This window comes from Lepisma saccharinum, chromosome 15 (assembly GCF_977018435.1).
Source record: "Lepisma saccharinum chromosome 15, izLepSacc3.1, whole genome shotgun sequence".
Classification (NCBI taxonomy): Eukaryota; Metazoa; Arthropoda; class Insecta; order Zygentoma; family Lepismatidae; genus Lepisma; species Lepisma saccharinum.
The window spans coordinates 53,832,902-53,851,743 of record NC_139243.1 but is presented as its reverse complement, the minus strand read 5'-3'; the positions used below and the strand labels follow the sequence as shown (position 1 = coordinate 53,851,743).

Genomic DNA, 18,842 nt, shown 5'->3' with positions numbered 1-18,842 from the left:
TTTGATACAACCTTCCTCTTCTTACGTGAAGTAGAACGCGAGTAATCTGATTGCTGCTTTTTCTGGACCTCAGTAGACTTCCTATTGTGAGTGCCTGTAACACCCCTACCAAACAGGTTCTTCTTCACTTCCTTCTTACATTTCTTCCAATTGTCTGCAAGTCTTTTTTTGCATGGTGTTGTTGTTATAACTACTGGTTGATTCACTACGCGAAATTTCCCGGAGTTGGTAAGAGATGGGCTGTCTAATGTGGGCAGTGGCTCAATGTCTTCTGGCATTACAATGGCATCGTCATCAGGGGGTGGTACTGTTGAAGACTGCGTAGCCTGAATAGGACTGCTTTCAGGCTCCTGTTCCTGTTCAAGTTGGCCTAACCTGCTGCAGCTTGGTTGGGGATCCACGTAACTTTTGGGTAGTTCAACTGACTGACCTGTCACATTCCTCTTTTCTTTTTAGAGCTGACAGAGTGTATTGCAAAATCTTCATCACAAAAAATGTATCTATTACAACGGAATAAACCAGTCTTTGGAAATGCATTAACAGATGTTTCCATAGTAGCAGCTCTGTTGTATGCACCTGACAATATTCTGGCAATTTTAGTTATTTTTAGTGGTTTTCCTGGATTCTGACGCAACCATGTTTCAACTTCTTGCGCGAAAAAATGTTTTGAAGGTAAACATGAAACCTATGTCTAGAGGCTGCATTTTATGCGTCGAGTGTGGCGGTAAACAGATAATAGAAACATTGTGTTCTTTCGCTTTTTCAATCACTGCTATATTTCTTACGTGGGAGTAGTGACCGTCTAAAACCAGAAGCACAGGTTCTTGGTAACATAATTGCAACATAACTCCCAAATTAGGAAAACCAATGATGAAAATCAACGTAAAATATTAGATATATTTTGTGACTCCTAATATGAGACCCTTCATTATTATGGTAGTCCAATTATGAGACCGGTCTCATATATTGAACCTCTTCCAGGTCTCATAATAGGACCTTAGCAGGGTAAACAAATGAACAATGCTATCTCTCTTACAAGTGGACGAAAACTAGCAACTAATTACATGGTACAACACACACACTCACCACTACGAAACACAGTAAAAAGGGGATCAGTAAGAAATTATCTTATCCATTTTCAGCAGCTAATTTCCAAACTGCAGCAAAATTTCCACGAGCACGCATTCTTTTTCACATTCGCTGCGAAGCCAACTCTACACACAAGGAGCTCATGTGACTTCCAGTGCTATGGCGCGATTCCTCCTTGTGTTTCAGCTTCTTTCCATAAGGGTGCAGCTCTTTGTTTACGAGATACATGGGGGTCTCATTTTAGGTGCCTATCCTCATATTCTTTATATATAATATGTATATATTTTATTTTATTATTCTATTCATATAAAGGGTTTTCCAATAAGAATGATATGATTTTGAAATGAACTTGAAACTATGCTTCAAATGTTATAACTGTCACTAGTTGTCATTTGTGTTTAGTATACTGTGACAATTCATCATGGCGAAATACATGCTTCAAGAACGTTTGTTTATTTTCCAAAAAAAATATGAAAATAGACGTTCTTTCGAAACTTGAAACGGATCATAATTTTGGGCAAAGAAATATCTTCTCAGATGAAGGTCATTTCTGGTTAAGTGGATATGTTAACAAACAAAATTGTCGTTTTTGGTGTGAAAACAATCCACAAGAGATTCACGAGAAGCTCTTGCATCCGGAAAAAGGTCACTGTATGGCGTGCTTTACGGCATGGTGGCATCATTGGACCATTTCTTTTTTTCCAAAACGAGGTAGGAGATGCAGTTACAGTGACTGGTAGGCGGTACCGATTGATGTTAACAGATTTTTTGTGGCCAAATTTATATGAAATTGATTTGGAGGACATGTGGTTCCAACAAGATGGTGCCACATGTCACACTGCTAATGCTACTATCGACGTATTGCAAGAACAGTTTGGTGAAGGGATAATTTCAAGAAATGCAACTGTTGGTTGGCCTCCAAGAAGTTGTGATTTAACTCCTTTAGATTGCTATTTGTGGGGTTATTTGAAATCTATAGTCTATGCAAAGAGACCACGAACACTTGATGCATTAAGATTGAACATTGAACGCTGAATTCGTGACAATAGGCCCGAGTTATTGCACAAAGTCATCGAAAATTGGGTTCATCGAATTCACTCGTGTGCACGAAGTCGAGGTGGACAGTTAAATGATGTGTTATTCAAAACATAATGTAATAAATTATGCTTAAGTTTTGTTGTATCTGAAATATTTTTTTTATTTTATTTCATTGTAAAATCATATCGTTCTTATTGGAAAACCCTATATTATAGAGAGACTCGAGATTAACTTTGATATTTATATTTTGTATATTATTAATATATTATTTAGTACCGTGCGTCCATTTCGATCTCCAGCCGAGAGATCGGGAGAAACGTGGCGGGCGGCGCTGACGGAGATGCCGACATTTGAGGCCTGTAATGCCCGCTTATTTTTGTGGACATCTTGCAAAACGAGCACTAACCTGTGTCATAACACGCAAAAGTTCTTCTGTAATTCTTCCAAGTTCCACCCTTATATACACACAAATAAATACGCTTTAGAAATTATATTAAGAGCCACAGATAATACTCTGTAAAACATTTTAATCATAGTTTTGACCAGTAACGTCCTGCTTAAGTTTATATCCTTGAAAGAGTTTTGTGTCGATGGGGATCGTTTGGAGGTTTCGAATGTGCAACACTGTATCAAGATTACGCTGCAGACGAACCGTTAAAAGCTAATGGTGTTCGTGAGCTTCCTTGCAATCCGAAATCTCCTAGCTCAAGTTTTTTGTTCCTTCGCGACTACAGAGCTGTGAATATAGTGGCAGGCAGATGTAAACCAAGAGCGTGTTAATTTCGTACTGTGCGTAAGAGTGTTATTCTTGGTTACTTGCCGTTACTTGTTTGTGTTATTGCAGTGTGTATGTGTGTTGTGTTAGTCAGACGATTGGAATGCCAGCCGCAAGGTTCACGTTAGAACAAAGAATTTTTATGTATGACACTTACGTGAAAACAGACTCGTGTCGAGACGTGTGTAGGTGGACATCACTTTGAACAACTCTTATAACACAGGTTAGTGCTAGTTTTGCAATATTTATATAAATGTCTGCATATGTCCATAAAAATATGCGGGCATTACAGGCCGCAAATGTCGGCACCTCCGTCAGCGCCGCCCGCCACGTTTCTCCCGATCTCTCGGCTGCAGATCGAAATGGACGCACGGTATATTTGAATGACACTACACTTTATTTAAAAGCAGGGTTGTTAAAGGTTCAGGAATTTTAAAGTCAATTCCGGTCCATGAGAGAAAAAAAAGGACCTTTTATGTAAAGTATTTCAATTCGGTCCAGGAACCTTTTCTCCGAATGAATATAAATACAGTCCAGGAAACTTTTTTCAATTAAACAATACGCAACTTGGACAGAATTTAAATTGTAAGAGAGAAAAGGTTCCGGTCTTGTTGCGGAACCCAAGTAAAACCCATTAGAATTTATGGGTTCTTGGGCCTTCAACAACCCTGTTTAAAAGTTACCAAATTAACTAATCCAACCATACCGGGATGCAGGAAGGAGCTTCAACTGATTATACTCTAGTTCCCATAACTGTTACATATTAAGTGTGTAAAAAAGACTAATTTAAAATTTCAATCTCGAGAACAGCATACCCTGACCGCACTTGTGAAAAAGCAGAATATGGCTTACCTTCTGCACAGAATATTTTCTTTGGGTGCCTCTGGAGAGAGACGGTGTGGTATCCTGGCTTGCAGTGGCAGATAGCTTTGTGTTCGATTTGCTTGCACCACGCGTGCTGGTCTGTGTAGTTGCATGCCTCATCGTAGAAGCACGGGTCGCCCAGGAGAACGGCTGGAACAAGAAAAACCTGGTCAGACACAGAATACAAACCTCACTTTTCTTTTCCCTACACACTAAAGTTATAACAACTTTGAAACTGTAACCTACACACTGCCTTAAAAACAAATTGGTATATACACTAGGGGTTCCGGGTTCGAATCCAGGACCGGGCATGGATGTTTGTGAGTGTCCATCAATTTTATGATGTCATAAAACTCATCCCCATCTTCGCAAATAAGTCAAAAGTGGCACAAAAGTGAAGTAAAATAAAGGAAATCAACCAATCAATCAATTTAGTACACTGTGCATCACTTTAAAAACGAATTTCGGAATATTTGATAACGTCTTTGCCTTTAAAAGCAATCCATAATACTATGACGACTTGGAAACCAATACATTTAAACTTTCTTCAAAACAAATTCGTTCAAACTTAATTTGATTTGATTTGATTTGGTTTATTTTACTTCGCTTCTTGTGCGACTTTTGGCTAACTTGCGAAGAAGGGGATGAGTGATGATATGATGAAATTGATGAATACACAGTCACAAAAATCCATGTCCAGTCCAGGATTCGAACCCGGGACCCCTGGTGTTGTAGCGCGAACACAAACTTGAAAAATGACTTGGAATATATCTGACATTGTCTTTAAACCATTCCGTTATACGTATACTTAAAATATGGTGCCTTTGAAAGTATTTCTACATATGGTTTAAAACAATTTTGGTAAATATATATATATATATATATATATATATATATACACACACACACACACACACACACGTATGAGTGTGTACAATATATATATAATATTGAAACGTATTTCGAATACAGTTCATCATCTTTTCAGAATTATTCAATCTATACTGTCTTGAAAACAATTTCCAATTATAATCTTCAAATTCGAAGAGTCTCAATACCAAGCTTTGCTCTTAAAACCAATTTATTTTTTCCTTGCCGTAATAACTCCTTTATTCTTTATACTATGTTACATAAATCAACTAGTAGTGTATTTAAGAGTGAGGTCTTGAAATTTATAAGACCAGATATTGTTATATTTACCTCTAGAAGGTGGAAGCATAAGAGAGGCGTAAATAACACCCACGAAACCCCCGCAGTGAGGGAGCGCACGAGTTTCGGGAGTGCAATAAAAATGATAAATTTAAAAAGACCTATATTTCACAAAAGTTTTTTCCTTTCGCCATTAAAATATATTTTCAACCATATTATATTTTCATGCCCCTACAACTGCAAACAGAAATAATTAATCACTAGAAAAGTAGAAAGTGAATTACCAGATTAGAAGAAAACGGTGGGCATTTATATATTAATTCCATTTTTCAAAAGTTTAATAGTACTAAATGAATGTAAATTTTGTGAAAGGAGCGTGCATTAAGTTAATGTAGCACACCGAAAATTTAAGAAATATCACAAACACATACAGTTTTTCTCTACATCCTCTAAAAATACAGGCATTTCTAGAAGTGTTAACTGGCCACATCCCTTGTGAGGTCACAAACTCCATACTACTTTTGTCAATACTGATATTTATATCATACAAGAGAAATGCGCAATGCCCAATCACAGTGTCTACACACCTCTCCCTAATAAAGATGCAGTCGGCGATTCTTCATGTCGAACCTGTGCAGCAGTCTTGACATATCTGTTTCTCTCAAATGCCACAAAATCCGATTTGCTAGGCACTTGCAACACATGGACATTTTCTGAGGGCCATTTATGCAGTTGATTCACACAACGTTGCAAAGTTCTTACACCAGGAACTAGAGCAAAGTGTCTTCCTGGGCCATTCTAATGTTGCAAAGGTATCAGGGAAATACACTTTCTTCAGATATGCATTGGCAACAAATTGTTCCTGTTTTGACGAAACGACGATTCCGGAAGCTGATAAATATTCAATATTGTTAAATTTGAAGGAACTCAGCTCATGATTTAGCCTCCAATAAGTCGTTGTTATTGGTAAAACTTATTTATTTCTGTAAAGACAAGATCTAAAGAACACTTATGTATTAGATGTTGAGATGTGTGTTTTTCTCTCATCTCCTATTACGTCTATAATAATAAAAGTTTTGTAATTGCATGTTTCCTTTTCTCTTTCTTGTGTGGTGCTCCACAATCCTCTGGATCTCAACTTCTTCAAGCACTGTATTACTTTCTTGCAGAATGCTTTCGTACACATCCTGACCACAACCATACGCAGGATTTTTTTTCCGGAGGGGGCTGGACTTGTAATAGTGGATATCACTTAGTTGCATTCTAAGAGGGAGGTGAATGTCCCATAAAACATTTCGTAATTGCCAATTTTAACGTTCGTTTTAAAGCTGTTTAAAGACATACTGTAAATGGGTTATTCTCAAGGGGATTTGCATTTAACACTTTGGAGTTCGCTTGAGTTCTTAGAGTCCAGCACAGATATTTCTGCCGTGCGATGCGCGACAGAACTAAAGAAGCAGTGTTGCTAATGGAACAGATAGAAAAATCGCTGCAGTGGGCCGATGCACAGCTGTTACGTACAACAAGGAAATAAGAGAATTCAGGTCTATCTAAAGTTGAGTTTTAAACGTCATGCCTTATACCAGGACTAGGATTAATATGTACTAACAAGTGGCTTTGTATGTAGCTACATACATATGGACTAAAGATTCGCAAAGTATGAACTAACACATACGTAAAATTACCAAAAATGCTGCAAAGAAGACTTCTTCATACGATTCCTTATTTGAGTGATTTCAAACAAAATAAAAAAATATTATTTTCATTGCATTAATGCACTGGTGGCGTTCTAACTGTTCACTCCCAAAACCCGTATACACTGGTACGGAACTGCAACGGCAGATAACAACATGCCAACGTGTTAAACCGCGACAATTGGACCACAACACTCCTCCTCAAGCAGTATTATTATTTCCTCTCTGTGATCGGCGAAAGTCGGTTGCCTTTGTTCTACATTTACAAACGATGCCGGCTTCCACAACAATAACAAGTACATATACTGCCACTAGACGATAAGCTGCGCGGTTTTTTCTTTTGCTATGAACCAGGGATGGCGCTAGTTATTTTGCCTCCCTGGGCGGTGGCGGTTGATGCCGCTCCATTTCGATCCCCCCCCCCCCCCGCCATTACGCAGCAACGGGAAATTGAAAATCAATATATTCCTAAGTAAAACATCAAAATATAAAATACATAATGAGACTTCTTATGCTATTTCAATACTATTAAGCGCAAAAGAATATCTCGCTCGACCACAGTTTTCAATAGGCTTATTTTTTTCTTCTCTTCAAATTTTGCCGCCCTGGCCGGTGGCACGGTTCGCCCTCCCCTTCCGCCGGCCCTGCTATGAACTTGGTCACCCATCAAAGCATGGCAATTTTAACACAGAAAACAATATGCATCGTATTAAGCAGCAAAAATGACAGCCTCCTCTTCCTCCACCTAAATCCCATCTTTCGCAGCAAACGTCGCAAACTCTCTTGACTTCCCGCAAAATGTATGTCCGCCTGTAATTTGACATGCAATTTTTTCAATGTCGGCACTTCATTTTCACGCAGAACGTAGTCGTATATGCGCCTACGGATAACGTTTTCATCGAAAGCGTCCACTGACGATTTGGTCGCTGGTCTTTGTCGTTCTTTCCCGGGAGTGTGGAATGATGTGGAGGGGCCTTCTGACATCTCAAGAGATTGTCTTTCGTTCATGATAGCCCTGATTGTTCGTTCAGGAACTCCAGTCGCAGCCGCTGCTCTCTTGCCAAAATGCTGTATTGGGATGCTAGCACCTTCACTGGCTTCCTCCTTCATGAACTCGTGCACGTTGCTTAGAATTTCCCGAGCTTGGCTATGCAAGGTTTTTGATTTCATTATGGAATTTAACGTTCATTAACAAACACACACTTTCACATACACACACGCAATACACGCACACAACGTCAAACCGGTAAAATACGTAGTATAAAATAAAAATATGGTGCTTCCAATCCAACAAAACTCGCCGCCATTTTACCTGCCTTTCCCCTTCAGTACTTCATTATTACAGTTGGCAACACTAGTTACTAGCTAGCCAATGAACATGCACTGCATAAAAGAAGCAACCACTACGCCGTGCTATATTGCCACATTACCGTCCCTGCCGAACGGTGTGAACCGCGAGCTGGAGCGCTATTCAATTGTTTTAAATGATGTTTGCGCGAGTGTGTCCAGGAATGGAATGACAATATGGCAATAATAGCGAAGGTTTTCCAGCAGGGTAGAACACGTGATACTAAGAGAGAGGGAGACGAAACGAAAATTGGTGTCTACGCAACGGCAAATTTATGTGTGTTGTACTCTAACTGCTTTTGTTTGAAAACATTGATTTTCTCAAATTTTTTTGGAGGGTCTGTAAGCTCACCAGATTCCCCCTGCGTATGCCAGGGATACCGATATTTATAATAATATTATAGAAAATAAAATTTAAAAAGAATAGAGTAGGGGCGTACAACTGAAAGTTGAGGGGAGCACAGAGCGTGTTAGTTACGCTACTGAAGCATAAGATTCATGTGAATGCTCCAGAACCTTTCAGATTTATGAATATTTTATCGGTTTTTCGAAAGGATAGGACATTTCTGGTGACGTCCTATTTGCGATCTATCCTAATTGCGGACCTTGCTACATGAACACCAATATCTACTAAATTATATGGAAAGGCTGTGTCCTAATTGCGAACACATTTTTCCGCCTTGGAACCTACAACTTCCCACACCTCCTGTATCTTTTAACCTTTACACCGCCGAGCGGGTTTTTGAACGTAACCCCTCTCTGGCCGCGGCCTTTGCGCGCGATATTTACATTTTTACACCTATTTCAGAAAAACGTTATATATATATATCTGAGACTATTTGAGCAATCTATTTCGGGTAACTTTTGTTTTGCAGCTAGAACATCAGGGCATGGAACCGTGCAGAAATCAAAACGTCAAAACCAATAAGAGGGGTTAAGTGGGTCGCGGCCCCCAACTTTCAATAAAAAAAATCATAACAACGGGGAGTTTTTTCACATATTCGATAATGTAATGCACCCAGATAGATGAAATGACTTTCATTCGGTTGTGAAAGGACCATTCTTTGAAATAAAGCTAAAGTTTACCTCTCCTTCCCAAAATAGCAGGGAAAGAGGGGCAAACTCCCCAATTGTATGATTTTTTCATTGAAAGTAGGGGGCCGCGACCCACCCAACCCCTCTTATTGGCTTTGGCGTTTTGATTCCTGCACTGTTGCATGCCCTGATATTTTAGCTGAAAAACAAAAGTTACCCGAAGTAGATTGGTCAAATAGCCTTCGTGTTATAACATTTTTTTCGGTTTCGCCTAGGCCTTTTGGCGCGAATTTTAAATTCGTACACTTACTTGACAAAAAATGTTATAACTTGTAGACTATTTGACCAATCTACTTCGGGTAACTTTTGTTTTGCAGCTAGAACAACAGGGCATGCAACTGTGTAGCAATTAAAACGCCAAAGCCAATAAGAGGGGTTGGATGGGCCGCGGCCCCCAACTTTCAATGAAGAATCATTAAAATGGGGAGTTTTTTCACATATTCTATAATATAATGCACCCATTGACATTAAATGACTTTCATTCAGTTTAGAAAGAACAATTACTTGAAATTAAGGTCAAATTTTGCGTCCCCTTCCAAAAATAGCGGTGGAAGAAGGGCAAACTCCCCATTTCGATAATTTTTTTTCATTGAAAGTTGGGGCCCGCGGCCCATCCAACCCCTCTTATTGGCTTTGGCGTTTTGATTCCTGCACGGTTGCATGTACTTATGTTTTTTCTGCAACACAAAAGTTACCCGAAGTACATTGGTCAAATAGTCTACGAGTTATAACATTTTTTGTCAAATAAGTGTACAAATTTAAAATTCGCGGCAACTTCCATACGAGTCATTCCATATGAAATCAACACAGACCACAACCTGACCAACTCCGATTTTCATGAAATTTGGGGAGTTGAAACTATGCATTGAACTTATTAACTATGAAAATTTTGAGTCTCGTGCGTCTTGTAATTATTAAATTATTCAAGGTGAAAATTAGCATAAATTGCCCTTTTTGAGCCCGCTCAGCTATACTAACTGTGCTGTAACTAAGCCCCTATTTCGCCTAAAAAGCTCAAATAAAACTTATTGTACAGGGAATTGAACAAGCTTTCCAGTGATATATAACAAGCCTATCTTTGGATAAAAATATAATTTTGTCACGTGACCTTAACCTTTGACCTTGAATATCTCAAAACATGTCATCACCAAAAATTGTGAAGAAAATATATTTGGTCCCTTATTCCATACTCTAAAACATATCAAAAAATCATTCTGGGACTGCAATGGAATCAGAAGATACAAAATAATATGTATAACTGTGTGACTGATAAAAGCCTCATTGCATGAAATATGACGAGTCAAATGTCCTTTAACACTCCCTACATAATGTAAAGGAGTTATTCTGGTCATAAAAGAAATAGGTTAGTCACAGGGATATCCCTAGCCGTGTGTGTCAAGCGCAGGTCCGGAATATTGTTGACCGCCATATTGAATTCAACGCAAAAATTTCAAAGGAAAGGGGGTGATGTGATATGTCAAATCCGGCTAGAATTTCACGAGAATTGAAGCGGCGAAGGTTTTTTAAATTATCTTTATCCAGCAAAAAGTTATTACTGTATGCTTGTAACCATTTTCTCCTTTTCGAGGTGTTAAAAACAAAGCATTAGAATGCTCCTAACGTGTTAGGAACTCATTGAGATCACGCTTACATCTCGGGAGAGAAAGAAGTATACGCACCATTGCATATGATTTTAATCAGCGACATTCACCAAATAGTTGAATAGTGAAGAATATTGGGAAAAGTATCTCAAATAATTACGTGACATTTCCCTTGAAATTAAAAATTCTTCAGTGACGATGCTAACTTTTATGTTCACGGCGAAGTTAATAAAAATAATATGCAATACCTGTGATTTGATAATCTACAGTAGACAGATCCCAGCCGAATGGTTGTTGCTGGTAAGCTAATGATGTGGTATAGTGTATGGAGAACGGGATTAGTTGGTCCATATTCAACAACGGAATCTTAAATGGTGAGGGCTTCTTCGATTTGTTAAATGAACAGGTTTTTCATCCTTGCTTACGGGATATGGCACTTTTCCAGAGTTTTGAAACAGGACAGAGTGTGACCACATTATATGGACATTGTAGTAATTTCTTCATGGTAAATTTCTAGGTAGATTGATGGGTAGACGGGGATCTATTAAAAGGCCTGCACATTCCTCGGATCTAACATCTTAGGAGGACTTTTACCTTTAGAAACATTTGAAGAGAATGGTGCATGCACTAAAATTTCGTGATATTGACCATCTGAGAGAAGGCATAGCTGCTGCTTGCGATGATGTTGCACCTGCTACATTTCCAAATGTTCTCTGTGAGTGTGAGAGACGTCAACGACTTTTTGCCGGACAATCGGCGCTTCAATTCTCGTGAAATTCTAGCCGGATTTGACATATCACATCACCCCCTTTCCTTTGAAATTTTTGCGTTGAATTCAATATGGCGGTCAACAATATTCCGGACCTGCGCTTGACACACACGGCTAGGGATATCCCTGTGACTAACCTATTTCTTTTATGACCAGAATAACTCCTTTACATTATGTAGGGAGTGTTAAAGGACATTTGACTCGTCATATTTCATGCAATGAGGCTTTTATCAGTCACACAGTTATACATATTATTTTGTATCTTCTGATTCCATTGCAGTCCCAGAATGATTTTTTGATATGTTTTAGAGTATGGAATAAGGGACCAAATATATTTTCTTCACAATTTTTGGTGATGACATGTTTTGAGATATTCAAGGTCAAAGGTTAAGGTCACGTGACAAAATTATATTTTTATCCAAAGATAGGCTTGTTATATATCACTGGAAAGCTTGTTCAATTCCCTGTACAATAAGTTTTATTTGAGCTTTTTAGGCGAAATAGGGGCTTAGTTACAGCACAGTTAGTATAGCTGAGCGGGCTCAAAAAGGGCAATTTATGCAAACTTTGACCTTGAATGATTTAACAATTACAAGACAAACGAAACTAAAAATATTCATAGTTACTAAGTTCCATGCATAGTTTCAACTCCCCAAATTTCATGTAAATCGGAGATGGTCAGGTTGAAAATTGCACATATCTGTGTTGATTTGGCATGGAATGATTCATACATAACTTTAGAGTCGGGGGGAGGGGGTCCTGGGTGGGTGGGTTTTCTTCCACATGACATTTCAAAGTTTTGTCTGAACATCTGTCAGCTTTTACAACCTCACGTACAAGTATGAAGGTGCTAAAAGCACATGAACTTTTTAATCAGCACGATGGGTCACCAGTGAACCATCGGCCGACTACGCCTATATTTTCTATGGATCACATGTGACCCATTGGCCAAGTAAAGGTTAAATGAAAAGTTTTAAAGGGACTCAAAGTTCCAGACTTAAGCCTGGCCAGTGCATTATGAGTCGTTGCTGGTTTAGAAGTTGAAACATGAACTTGTAGAAAATGTGACTTGATTTAGTCGTCGTCGAAGTATATGCAATTTGACAATAAACGTGTGACCTGTTTTTAACGTACGTACAAGTACATGCTGCACATTCTTAACTGAAAATAGCATTGTCACTCATAATTAATAACTTTAATAACCCATGGCGCAACAGCCCGTGAGGTCCAGGGCCTACCTACCGACTCAATCCCAGCTGCCGAATTGGGAGATCATCCAGTTAAGGGGTGGCGTGTGGTCAGCACGATGAACCCCCAGTCGTTATTGTAGGTTTCCATGACCGGGTTACGCTGCTCATTCCTAGCTCCCAAATTTCCTCACGATGGTGGGTGTCCCCATTCCCATACACTGTCCGAAATCTCAAGGGATAAGTTGTTGCATTTCCTCCAGGAGACTCGAACCGGAGCCCAAATCATGACGCATTTTAGACCGCACGGCAACGTTGCGAGGCAATTAATGACTTTACTTAAACGCAGGACCATGAAAATAGGCGGCTGGACGGAATTGCGCTGGTGCCACATGTGGGAACGGCAAAGCGAGAGCGGGACAAAAGTCGCTGTTTCCCGCGCACTGTTTGAAAACGTCAACCGGACTGCGTTGCCTAGTTCGAGCGTCAGACCGACCTCTTTCCGGAGCACTTTTGTGTCATCCCTCACCTTTCGAGCAAATACCATCAGTTTGTATCACATGCATGGGCGTCCGGAAGGAGGGCAAGGGTGCAGTGGCCCCCTGGAAAACGAAAGCCAACCAAAAATTACATATTTCACACATATAATTTAATTTCAGCCACAATAATGTGTGTTAATTATTGCACGAACATGATAAATTCAAATTTAAGCTATTTTTTGAGGGATGAACACTATTATTTGGTAAAATATGACATGTTGGCCCCCCCTGGAAAAAATACCTTCCATGCCCCTCCCTGGAAAAAATCCTGCGGACGTCCATGATCACATGGATTACACTCTACAACGAGATTTTTTATTCTCTTAAACCTTGGAATACACGGTTGGTTGGTTGATTTGGTGTTTTAAGTCCACTTTATGCACAGTAAGGCTAATCGGGACTGGACCTACAGTTTAAAGTGGGATCCTAACCACTATGTGCCTCCAGCGGGTATCGAAACCGGGACCCCTTGACTACAAGGCAACGACGCAACCACGGCGCTATCGGGGAGGCGTTGGAATACACGGAGTTGTGGTCCGACGTGGCAACAGCGCAAATATCTGCCACCCGACTAATTTCATGGACGTGCATTTAGTCAAATTTCAAAACACTGTTCTTTAAAATTTAGGAGTACCGCCACTCCTCTCATACTTGTTAGTGCTCCTCGCTTTAATCTTTTCCAGTAAATCAAATTTCTTCGTTTGCTTTACACCTTCCAGGTTCGTTATCATACGAAGAATCATTTCATTAAACTCTTCTTCACGGTCTTTACGTTTCTTTATGAGGCCTGCCACCTTGGATGTGTCCTGCCTAAATCACAGTTGATTTTGTGGTTCCATCCCTCCACTGCATTATTTGTCCGGTGCACCCTGTTGAAGCAGTTCACCGTCTCTGTTGACTGCAAGGGTTTTTTGAATAAAGAGCAAGACTTCCCTCTCTCGGTTTGGATGATTTCAATTTTTTTAACGAACTGCAGTTGCAACACATTAACAAAAGAATGAAAGATTACGACGACTGAAGGAAATGGTGACATGAAAGGCATTTTAGTTTCTGCATGTGTTCGCAATTAGGTCATGGAATTATTTTTAATTTTAAGAGTTTCTTATTATGAGCAATTAGGCATTGTTCGCAATTAGGACTGTTTGTAATTAAGATACAAACGAAATTTCGGTGCCGTTGGCCAAAGGTCCATCCGAGATCACATGAATCATTACGTCATATGAGAACCAAAGGAACGCAACTCGGAGTCATATATCTCCAATGTACGAACGAAATCTTTTAAAGGAGCCAGATACGAGGATCATTAAAAAAAAGTAATTACATGTTCACAACAATCTACTTTTATAATTGTGGAGGACGAGGTTGCTGTATTACTATGTAATATGTATGGATTTCTAGTAGGAATCCCGTAGTTGGCGCTGAACTGACTTTCTATGTAGAAATCACGGTTCCCTGACTGACTGCTTGACTGGTTTTGAGGAATAGGACATGTTCTCATTGCTACTGGCTTTCCTCGACTAGATACTGTGGAACAGCCAAACAGAGCAAAGTTCAAGCATGTGCAGATAATCTGTGACTTTCCAAAAGGGAGTTTTTTGTCTGTGCTTTCCGAGTGTTGGCTGTTTTTGTTAGCAACGAGATGATGACGTACAGTGCATTCGTGTTCAGTTCATTAATATTTAGGTATTTATGCAAAGCGATGAGATGTGTACGTGACAAATAAAATTAGCCGAAAATGAAAATCCTTATTATTACAAGTGTATTAAATTAATGTTTGATTTTTTTTTAATTTCTGAATGAATTCTGCGAATCTCAAGTATGAATATTTATATGCTACCAGAGTTGTTTTTTTTAGCCAATCTCTAGTCCATACTTTTCTTTTTTAATTATTGATAAAAGCACAACATTCTTCAAATTGATCGTCCATCTTTAAGTCGTCTTTAGACGAAAGCACTTCCTTTTAACATTTTTGCTAGCACAAATGCTATGAATTACACCATCTATGCTGAGTGCACGGTATTTGTTTACAATTAAAACAACTAAAATATTGTTCCATACGTGTACAGTAACCGTTATAAAGTATGTATTTTAGCAGTGCCATTGTTTTATACCTAATAACGTTTTATACGAGACGTTATTCCTCTCAGTTCCATAGTTATCGGCTTTTAAAAATGTGAAGTGATACATTGTTTACATCTCACGCGGCAGCCATTACATTTCCACTCGTGTATCGACAAGTACGATAACAAGTATCGTGTGGGGCGAAAACTAGCAAATAGGTAGCTAGTGCAGCTCCAACTAGGGCATTCCTACTGGAAATCCAGTTCCGTGTGAATTAGGCATAATAGTCTCCAGGCGAGTAAGTACATGTTGCCAAGTTTCTGTCAATTTTCTCACGCCGTCGCGGAATCACGTTCCCGTACATCATTGAGGTACCGTCCTAAGGCCTGCACTATGTCATTGATTGTCTTGAAGTGACAACCTCGTAGATGATCTTGTAGCTTCCAGTCATATTCGCAAGAACTCATGTACAGACTGTAGCAGGGTTCATGTAGCACTTCTCAATCCCACCGCTGAAGCAGTTGCCTCACTGAATTTGCAGCATGGCACTTTGAGTTGTGATGCAGCACAATCGGGTGTCTCAGCAGAGGTGTTGCTGGTTTCTGATGAACAGCTGGAAGAAGATGATTCTCCAGAAAGTTAAGCCTGAATCACACAGAACTGGATTTCCAGTAGGAATGTCCAAGTTGGCGCTCGACTGGCTACGATACTTGTTACCGTACTTGTCGATAGACTTTTGTTCCCATAGGACATTGCGCAGAGCAATCAATCTGTAAAGATGGACGAGCAATTTGAAGAATGTTGTACAAAAATTGAAGACTAAAATTTGTAAAAGCTGTAAGTGCCACAAAAATTTAAACACCGTTTTCCACGTTAAACTGTCAAATGTGCCATGCTTTATAATGTGGTAGACGTGAAAAGTGGCTGGTAGCCCTCTAAGTAGTTCAAAAGGGCATGTAAAGATGTCACTAGTGTGAAGGTCCCTGCGGGTTGATTTGGTGAACGATGGCAGTGCCAAGCGAGGTGGCAACCATATTTCCTCGTGGACAGCGTCAAAGCAGTCTGGTAAAAACGTTGTAAGTGCCAGATATGTGGGAAAACAGGTTTTTGCGATTTCCCAACACTTTCGCTTTTAGCACTTACAACGTTTACCACTTATAGTCCTTAATTACTGCTTTGTGCTTTTATTAAAAATTTAAAAAATATAAGTATGGACTAGAGATTGGCTCGATAAAAATATGTTAGTCAATGCGTACCGAACAAGCTTTTTAATGAACTCTGGTATGCATATTCAAATTATTCATACATGAGATTCGCAGGATTCATTCACAAATTAAAAATAAAACATTTAACTTAATATACTTGTAATAATAAGGATTTTCATTTTCGGCTAATCATATTTGTCACGTACACATCTCATCGCTTTGCATAAAAACCTAAATACCGTATATTTCTGAATCCAAGACGAGTTTTTTTGCCACAATGTCATGCCCAGAAGTAAGGGGTCGTCTTGCTTTCGCGGCATATGATGTGGAGTTTTTCTTTTCTTTACTGAACAGAACCACGAGCTTCTAATAAGCTCTAACCCTACCCTTTGTCACGCCTACCGCTTTAGCCTTGAACGTTCAGTGTTCGGAAAGTTACTTTTAAAAACCTAACTAGTTACAGTTACCTGTACTTCAAAAGTAACTGTAAGTTACTTTTACAGTTACTGTCTGCTGAAAATTTTCTTGCAACCAAATTACACAAATCGATCATTAATTGTAATATTTCTTTTGTAAAGACTAACATGTCTTTTACTTATGTTACTGGTACATAATATAAGTCTTCGTATATTTATATTTATTACAAAATAAAGTGCTCTGCTGTGCTTTGCGTGACGCCATGAAGGCATGTGGGGAGTGTGGACGTAGGGCCCCACACTTTACTGATCACAGCCGAAGGTGGGGGTGATGTGATCAGCACCACGTCCCTGGCATCCTTTACCCCCCGCTACAGAATTTCCTCCAGGTACCCACTTTATACGGCGCTTGAGACGCTTCAACATGTTGAAAAAAATCTCTGTTCTCCCCCACCGAAGATCGAACCCGGGGTCTCTCGCATGGTAGTCAGGCACCGAAACGACTATTTTTTTTTTTTTTTAAGGAATATCCCTATGCGGTAGTATCCCCCGTTATTCAGATCTACTCAATTTTCACGTATGTCAATTTTCTGTTTTCTGTATTCTCATTGGAACAAACACAAACTTCCATGTCCGAAACGAACTAGGATCCGGGACTCCTGACGTATAGTGTGTTGTGCTAACCCCTCCGCCACGGAGGTTGACCTGAGCAACTGCGACTGAAACATTTGCATTTATCATCATTGTTGTTCTTAAGGAATGTCCATTGGAGTTGAGTTGGGGGATTCTAGAAACTATATAAAGAGAGAGAGAGAGAGACAGAGAGAGATATATCACACACGTAGAATATATTCTAAGAAGGGAGGTCTGTTTCGCATAAAGGGCGTATGAGAGAGAAATACATTTGTTGTATAATTTTAAGTGTTTATGAACCAGAAAATGATAAAAATTAAAATGTAGTAGCCTATAATTGTGCGTTAACAATGAAGGTGAAAATGGCATTTTAAACTTACCCCTTCAGTTCTCTCTGAGACTATTACTTAAACAAGCGAGAATGATCGTTAGGGTCTTCCTGGTTCTTTCGTTTGCCACTTGAATGTTGTAATCCAGTGTTGTATCAATAATAATGGTGAGATCTGTCGTATCTGTTATTGCAAGAAAATGGGTTCTCGTTTAAATCTTAAACGAATAGCACTTACCAAAATTTATTACTTTTCAAAATATCCAGAAATACTGAATAATCATAAATAAGCGAATTCTAACTGGAAATATTTTTACTTCCATTTTTAATTTATCAGGAACTGAGATAAATGAAATCACGTTGAAGCAATTGGATTGTTTTCCATTCATATGCAAAATTGCTAGCTCTCGTCTTTTTCAGTTTCCTTCATACTACCAGTATCGTTGAATTATTTCGTAAAAACACTGAAATATTGCAGTAAGGGTGCGTCCCTTTTCAGCTTAATCTGATATTATAGCAAAGAAAGAAACTATCGGATGCTGCTTACAGGAGGGAGAAGTTATATGGTCACAGAGGAACAAGCTACAGAAACAAGAGACACTTCACAGCACACAACTGATAATTGCAAACTGTTAGCAATAGGAAGGAATTCATCTCCTTCCTGCTTCTGGGAAATCCACCCCTCTTCCGAGGTGTGTATACCGCTTTGGATTTCAGGTCTACCAAACAAAAGATGAAACATACGACAAACCTTGAAATTCCTGGCACCTGGCTGGAGCCTACGGACTGACCACGCCAAGAGACAAATTTAGTACAACAACTTTCTCTTTTCCTCTTCATCTATTGTTTGCAAGAATTAATGTATCAAAGAATGGGCTTTTATATCACAGCAGAAACTAAATTCCGGCTCACTTTGAGTCATAAATCGCCAATAATTTATGAGTGTGGTAAAGTAACTATAAAGGTAACTGTTAAAACGTTACATCTATCGTAAAAAAATAACTCAGTTACAGTTACTCACTTTTAAGAGTAACTATTTACAGTTACATTTT

The 18,842-nt window shown here is 39.1% G+C and overlaps 1 protein-coding gene across 1 annotated transcript in view; it reads right to left on the bottom strand.

The window, feature by feature from the left end:
* Window positions 1-18,842, bottom strand: part of LOC145999256 (uncharacterized) — a 66,957-nt gene that overhangs the window by 37,678 nt on the left and 10,437 nt on the right. Inside the window, exon 3 of the mRNA XM_083136192.1 lies at window positions 3,755-3,916. Within this exon, the coding sequence (XP_082992318.1) occupies window positions 3,755-3,916 (162 nt within the window). The remainder of the gene's footprint in view (window positions 1-3,754; window positions 3,917-18,842) is intronic.